This window comes from Halichoeres trimaculatus, unplaced genomic scaffold (assembly GCF_033239565.1).
Source record: "Halichoeres trimaculatus isolate MK-OKI-2021-1 unplaced genomic scaffold, fHalTri1.1 fHalTri1_scaffold_3, whole genome shotgun sequence".
Lineage (NCBI taxonomy): Eukaryota > Metazoa > Chordata > Actinopteri > Labriformes > Labridae > Halichoeres > Halichoeres trimaculatus.
This window is the reverse complement of record NW_027437181.1, coordinates 24,261,802-24,268,987: the sequence shown is the minus strand read 5'-3', so window position 1 is coordinate 24,268,987 and position 7,186 is coordinate 24,261,802. Positions and strand designations below refer to the sequence as shown.

The window sequence follows — 7,186 nt, the reverse complement described above, 5'->3', positions numbered from 1 at the left end:
AGCCTATTAACTTCATGGACTGTAAACATACAATATGCTGTCTGATACTGATCCATGGGACTAATATTGCACCATACATTATTTCTATAATAAACATGAGTTTATGGTCATTTTATACATGTGTAGGAAAAATCTGCAAAGTTTGGTTTGATTCAAAATCTCAGAAGAAAAGAGTGAAAATAAAAAGGAGTTTCTAGCAAAGTACTGATTTTAATCTTCATTCAAAAAAACAGCACCATGGGGATAAAATTAAACTTGATGTGTAGATGTTAAATGAATATTAATGCCAAAATGTTAACTTCATATTTACATTAATTTAAACTCTTAATGCTTGGATTTGTTTCGATGTAATTCTGACGTGTTATATAGACTGTGAGGTAAATGATGATTAAAGTTTCACTGAACCAGATAACTCAATAGATGACGTTACTCATCAACAGTGTGATGTTTTTGGTCTTGGTGGAATGACAGTGCCCTCTAGTGGTAAATGAGAGTTGTTCACAAAGTTACTGCAGTTGCCTCAGATCTTGACTACATTGTTGTCTCTAGTGCAATGAGCAGGGATGTGCCATTTGAGTCAAAGCATTGTAGCGTTTGAAACAATAGACTGACTTTGAGCTTAGCACAAACTACAGTGAAAAGAGTTGAAACTGAGAAGCATTATCACACTCAGTCTGGTCTTGTAAATTTCTGGATTTAATTACTAAGCTCATTACCTCTCTTTACTGCACTGATCCCCACAATTTATGATTGAAAAATTCAGAATCCCACAGAGATCTGCAGAAACCACCTCCCATTTTAAGAGGCTTTTTCTGTTTTCTACGAGGGAAGAATTCCTACAGGGCGCAGCGAGTTTACCTTAGACAGTACACTGACCGGGCAACAAGGAATTTCAGGATGTTGTCTTTGAAATTAAAATTGACAGAAGACTAAATCTGCTTTTGGTCACTCAATCTGAAAGTGACAATAAAAATATAATTTCCCAGAGGATATCAACACACTAGACCAAGAACTAATGATTAAGTACAAGATTCCCAACCCACAAACTCAAAACATTAAACCAGAGAAGACTTCTTAACCTTTATTTATTGTTTATTTAACTCTTTCATCAACATGCACAAATATTTATCTATGAGTATGTTTATAAATTGGTCTTAAAAATGATAACAATACAAAAGTAGACAAAAAACAGTATTTAAAACACAGTATAGAAAACCCTTTGATCAAAGTTTATACAGTTAGGAAGCTGGCGTCCATAGCCTGTAAACTAATAATCAAGAAACAAATATTCACTTTGGCTTCTTGTTCAAAGAGAACATTAGAAAAGACCTGACCACTGAATTGTGAGAACACGTTACTTTTTCTTCTCTTTCTTTTTCATCACGTCTGTAATAGCTGGCTGCTTGCGTTTGACACCTAGAATAAAACAGAGAAAATGATGTTAGCAAAGAAACTACTTCAAACATGTAAAACGAAAAAAAAAAAAGAACATTCTTTCCTTTTGTGATACCTTGCTTTTTGCTGGGTGATTCTGAAGCATTTGCAGATCTTTTAGCGTAAGCTGCCTTCATCCTCTGGATGTTCTTCTTGCTGATCACTTCATGCTCTACAATAGGCCGTGGGTAGTCTTTCCCCACAATGCATCCTGCTGCCTCCTGAACACTGCGTGGAGCTTTCCATGGCTCATAGATGTATGCAGCTGGGAATTTCTTAAGGAAAGGAAGGTACTTTCTGCAGAAACCAAAGTCGAGGATTTACAGAAGTTATCCCACATGCACACATACACACACCCTGACAGCTCGAGCTCTTTAGAGTTATGATCTTACTTGATATAATCTCCATTTTTGTCTGTCTTCTTCCCAAAGGCAACAGGGGAGTAGACCCTGAAGAACTGGTGGAAGAAAGTACTGGCTGAGAGCCATTGCCAGTTTCCAGCATTCAGAGCCCAGTCACCATCCAGTAATAGCTCCTCAAACACCTGTAGGAGTAAATGCGTAAAAATATTTCAAACGTCAGAAAAGGGTCCAACAGGTTTAATGCTGTACATATGACAGCTTTAGACTCATAATGAGCAGTTACAAAAATCAACATTAATGCAGCAGTGTTAGGGATAGGCTCATCTTTATTCTTTGCATTTCTCTGGCACCTAGATTGCCCACATTGCAATAAACAGCAACAACTGCTCAAACAGGAGCTGGAGACAAGGTATAGTATGTCTGGAAAGGTATATGTTGCCTCAAATCTCCCTTTATTTTTATATTACCTACTTCTTTAAAAATGACCTATCAAAACAAAATGCTGATTTTTTTTGTAATTTCTAGAAGAACTACTACTGAACCTCATAGAACACTGCAGCCCAAAACTACAGTGTCTGTCATCAAAATGTTCCTACCTGGAAAATCAAAATTAATGTTTTGATTTGAAAACATTTGATTCTATAAAAATTTTGTCTTCTTGATCTTTCAATTATTCATGAATGGCTTGTTAGCATACCTTCTGCCCCTCCTCCCAGTTGATGTACAGGTCTCCCCTTGTGAGGAAACAGGCGACAGAATGTCTGGCCAGGTGGTGGATCCAGCCCTCCTGCCTCAGCTGAGTCATGATGGCATCAATGTAAGGGAAGCCAGTCCGAGCCTTTAGGAGGAACAAAAACGTGAGAATGACAGGAGTCATTCATAGAACGGGAAACAAGATCATGTCTGATTATCTGTGAAAACTCTTGCTGTAACTGCATCTTGTGCCATCTCTTCATTCAAAGTAACTATCATGGACTCTGTACCTCTCTCCATGCTGCGAGATACTCTGGATTTGTATCCCAATCCACCTGGGTACAGACACTGTTGCCCTCCATCTTGTTAAAGTTAGGGATACCCACACTTGCTGTGTAGAAGAACTCTCTCCACAGAAGCTGACCATGCAGGGAAACTGGGGGATCCGAGTGCTTTTTCTGCAGATACAACAAACTGTCAGACTGAGTCACACTGTCACAATATTTTCTAAGTTAGAACCATGCATCAACACCTTGCATGTTGTAACACCCACCCTGTTACTTCCAAAGCGTAAATTAGCACTGTAGTAGTGTTACTCACCCCCTGATAAACTTCTGTCAGCCTCCACCAGAAGGTGCGTGCAGACAGGCAGCCAAACGTCACATATGGACTCAGTACAGTGGTGCTGGGGCTGAGAGAGTTTGGAGATGTCTGTGGTTTCTCGAAGCTACACACCCACCCCTGTAAGAAAGAAACAGATTATTCACAACAGTCAAATGAGGAAAAGATAGGACAGATTTGACACTTGTTGCTGATTTGGACTTTGGTTTTATAACATTTCCTGTCATTTTGATTTATTTGAGAGAATGTCTCAAGTGAACTTCACAATCTTATCTACAATTTTTTTTGACTGTTTATAACATGTAAAAGAGAATGTATACCGTTCTTTGCATGTGCTCATCTAATCTCCTCAGTGCCTCCTGTTCTCCTCCTGGGAACTTCTCCTCAAAAACATCTGTGGTGTCGTGACCAAGCTCCTCCAAAGTGGGGAGCTCATGTTCCTTTTCATGCTTTTCTGAGCTTGCGGTCTTCACATCTTTGACAAAAGTGAAACAAATAAACAAACTATTTGGTCATAGATTTGATTCAATTATTCATTTAAATTAATTTGTTTGTTTGTTGAGTGTCTTTTACTTGAGGAAATTATACTAGCTTATTGTCATCATTAAGTATTGGTTTTAGTACCTTCCATATCTTCCACGGTTGGCGCAGGGATTGGTTTTTTAGGGGGTCCAAGACTCTTTAATATTGCTTGCATTTTGACATAAGTAAGAGGTGTCTTTCCGTTGTTTTCCTCGATCACCCTATGGAGACATGAAAGGCATTAGATCGATATGAAGGATTTCAGTCAAACTGTTAGAATAAGGATGTTTGTAGAGAATAATACCTTTCTATATCATACAGAGTATGTGAGATTTTATAGATGACATCCACACCATGTTCTTTGGCCAGTGTGGTCACTGTTTTGTCACGGCTCAGGCTGTAGGGCTCTGTGTCATACTCATAAGTCAACTTTGTCACTTTCCACTTGTTGAACAGCTTGGGGAACACATCCTCTGGCTTCCCTCTCACAACGAAGAGTCTGTTAATGATAACAGAAAATGTCTGTGGTAACAGCTGATAGACAGTTTGACTTATGGCAAACAAATGGTGTCATAACCTTTCTTAAGCATTCAAAGTTATATCATATTTAATATTCTTTCTGATTGCAGTTTTTTTTTTTTATCTGTACCTGGAGTTTAGCTTCCTGAGGCTGTTGTCTAGATCTTTGAGCGTTCCAACTAGAAACCTCCAGCGGTTGATCCCCACACTGGCCTTGTTGTAGAGGTAAGGGTCCAGGATGAACACGGGATAGAGTTCCTTACAGTCCCTCAAAGCTGCCATTAGAGCTGGGTTGTCATGCAGTCGGAGTCCCTTACGGAACCAGTGAATGCAAGAGTGAGCCATACCTGGGAGCCTGTAAACAAATTGATTGAAGGCAACTTCAATTACATCATCATCCTTAAATGCCTTGTGTTTGCAGAGTCGTAGCTATACCGATTTAGGCTTAGTTAATAACAGGATGTTTTCAGTACAGTATCACAAAACGGACAAATCAGTTCAAAATAAAATCAGGAAAAAAATCATTTGACCCTCGGAGGATTTCAAGTTCTGGACGTACACATCAGTTCACGCCACTGCTTTAGAAACATACATGAACAAACCCATACATATCAACACTCCGCGTACACTTCAATGACACGTGTGGCCCAAAATGAAGAACAAACCTGAAACGGAAATTTATCTTAATTTCCCCTGGACGTAGTCCCGTACTCACTTGCTTGGTGCCGTGTTTGAAGAACCCTCTGTTTGATAACTTGCACGTTTGCTGCGTTACAAAACCGGAAACTCAGCTACGTTTACAAAACCAACCAGAGCCAATCAGAAGAGAGCTGGGTAAGCCGCACATGTTGCAGTTAGTCATTTGGTACACTAGATGTCGATGCAGAGCTAACATTACGAAATCAAAATAATTGAGGATTCAACTTACCTTCACAGTATTTTTCCCCAAGTTAATTTGGCGACAAACATGGCATGGTGGTTTGCTAGTCTGCTCTGGTCTTTTTCCGCTGTGCAACGAGGAGACCCCGGTAAGTCAATCTGACTAGAACCTTGGTCCAAATAGTAAATTTGAAGAAAAAAAAACTGTACACCTACGAAAATGCAGTTTTTATCGCCCTGGTGGAAAAATCATGATAACAGAGAGCATCATGTATTAAAAAAGAACACAACCTGACAAAATAACCAACTCTGGGCTAGGTCACTAGGGTTTGGGTAGTAATCACATGACTTTTTGTCTCGTGAGGCACCAGCAGCTCGTCGTAGCTCGCCGTGATCGTATAGTGGTTAGTACTCTGCGTTGTGGCCGCAGCAACCCCGGTTCGAATCCGGGTCACGGCATTGTGTCACAATGTCACGGCAGACGGGTTCACTTTTGAAAAGCTCATGTTACACAAAGCGTAGATATATTGTGAAAGAAAAATCTCATTACACATTTTTCCCTCTTAAGAAATTACAGTTTTTGTTTTGATTGTTTAAGTAATATGCTTACTGACTTAACTTCAAAGAGTCTACATTACCTGAAGTAAGCATTAGTTGACTCGTTTGTAATTATTTCTGCTTTATTTTAACTTTATGTATTTGAACGAAAAAATATAACACACTGAGACATGAATTCATTAATGAATTAATGCTGGATGAAATGATAATACCTTATTTGATTACTTCTTGAATATAAATAAATCAATAAATGAATAAATAATACCTGGGTGGATGAATGTCATTTAATCCAGACATTTGATGTCACATGTTATTTGAAATGTATTTATTTCCTCAATTTTGTATTTCAATATTAAAAAACTATATTCATAAATAGACACTTTATACTGCATATGGGGGACGTGGGCTGAAAGACATGTCATAGAACAGGGATCTCAAACTCGTGCTATGGAGGGCCAAGAGGCTGCAGGTTTTCTTTCTGACCAATAACTCCAACAGCTGATTTCACTGATAAGTCCCTGCTTTCTGCTTGAAGGTGAGGCAATCAGTGAAATCGACTGGTGGCCTCTTGGCCCTCCATGGCACGAGTTTGAGATCCCTGTATAGAGAAAAACAGGTTCATAAGGAATGCAAAGTCACGCATGTAAAGGGAAATTAACAGAGTCCACAGTTCCAAAAAACAAACTTTTGATTTACCTACTGTCAGTAAGGCGTGTATGGGGGACCAAATATACCATAATTAAAAATAAAGATTTAAATGAATTAATAAATGCAGAAATAAATAAACAAGTAATCAAATAAACAATTAAACAATTGAAGAAATACATAAATTAGTTAATAAATGATGAAATGCTCTTTATTCATGAAATCTTAACCACATTTTCATATTCATTTATTCATCTTTTTCCACTATTAAGTTTGACTTAGAAATATATGTCTTTTCATTCTTATTTTATCACTTTATATATTTATTCAAATATTTATTAAAGCCAGATGTATTTATTTACTTTGGTATTACTGTTTTCAACATTTTTTTTTTTTTACGTGTGGTCATTTTGTCAGAGGTAGTATTTAAGTGGGTGGTCTTAACTTTACTGTGAAGCAGGAAAAGAAGGTGAACCAAATTGATTTGCTTCACATTTTGTATATTTATATATATCAATTTTGGGGTTTTAAGCAGGTGTCAGAAAAGCTACCACAGGGATAACTGGCTTGTGTCGTCCAAGAGTTCATAGCGATTGCTTTTAAATTGTTCCATGTCGGCTCTTCCTATCATTGTGAAGCAAAATTTATCAAGCGTTGGATTGTTCCCTCACTAATAAGGAACATGAGCTGGGATTAGACTGTCGTAATGCAGGCTAGTATAACCCTACTGGTGATGTGTTGTTGCAGTCCTGCCCTGTATATAAACACATAAATAAAAAAGATACACAAATACATATAAAAATGGTTAAAAGACATAAATAAAAAACATTTAATTATTTATTTACTCATTTATGTATTTATTTTTGTATTAATTTATTTGTTTAAGTATTTTCAAGACGATATATTTATTCATTCATGTAAAAAATTCATTTTGATTATGTCATTGCTTGACC

The 7,186-nt window shown here is 37.6% G+C and overlaps 1 protein-coding gene and 1 non-coding gene across 4 annotated transcripts; one reads left to right on the top strand and one right to left on the bottom strand.

The window, feature by feature from the left end:
• Positions 1 to 1,112: 1,112 nt before the first annotated feature.
• cry5 (cryptochrome circadian regulator 5) lies at positions 1,113 to 4,961 on the bottom strand. 3 transcript variants are annotated; one of them, XM_074666639.1, is made up of 11 exons: positions 4,817 to 4,919; positions 4,282 to 4,506; positions 3,937 to 4,131; positions 3,735 to 3,853; positions 3,431 to 3,585; positions 3,090 to 3,230; positions 2,780 to 2,947; positions 2,494 to 2,634; positions 1,827 to 1,978; positions 1,511 to 1,731; positions 1,113 to 1,416 (listed from the first exon to the last, which is right to left on the bottom strand). In XM_074666639.1, the coding sequence occupies exons 2-11, from the start codon at positions 4,494 to 4,496 to the stop codon at positions 1,355 to 1,357; spliced, it is 1,569 nt and encodes a 522-aa protein (XP_074522740.1). In that variant the 5' UTR covers positions 4,497 to 4,506; positions 4,817 to 4,919; the 3' UTR covers positions 1,113 to 1,354. The 3 variants fall into 3 exon arrangements, with proteins under 3 accessions (XP_074522740.1, XP_074522738.1, XP_074522739.1); XM_074666637.1 differs by lacking the exon at positions 4,817 to 4,919 and adding an exon at positions 4,760 to 4,816; XM_074666638.1 differs by having other exon boundaries at positions 1,114 to 1,416; positions 4,867 to 4,961.
• A 456-nt stretch (positions 4,962 to 5,417) lies between these two features.
• trnah-gug (transfer RNA histidin (anticodon GUG)) lies at positions 5,418 to 5,489 on the top strand. The gene has a single exon. It is a non-coding gene; the product is annotated as a tRNA-His (tRNA).
• The last annotated feature ends 1,697 nt before the right edge of the window (positions 5,490 to 7,186 follow it).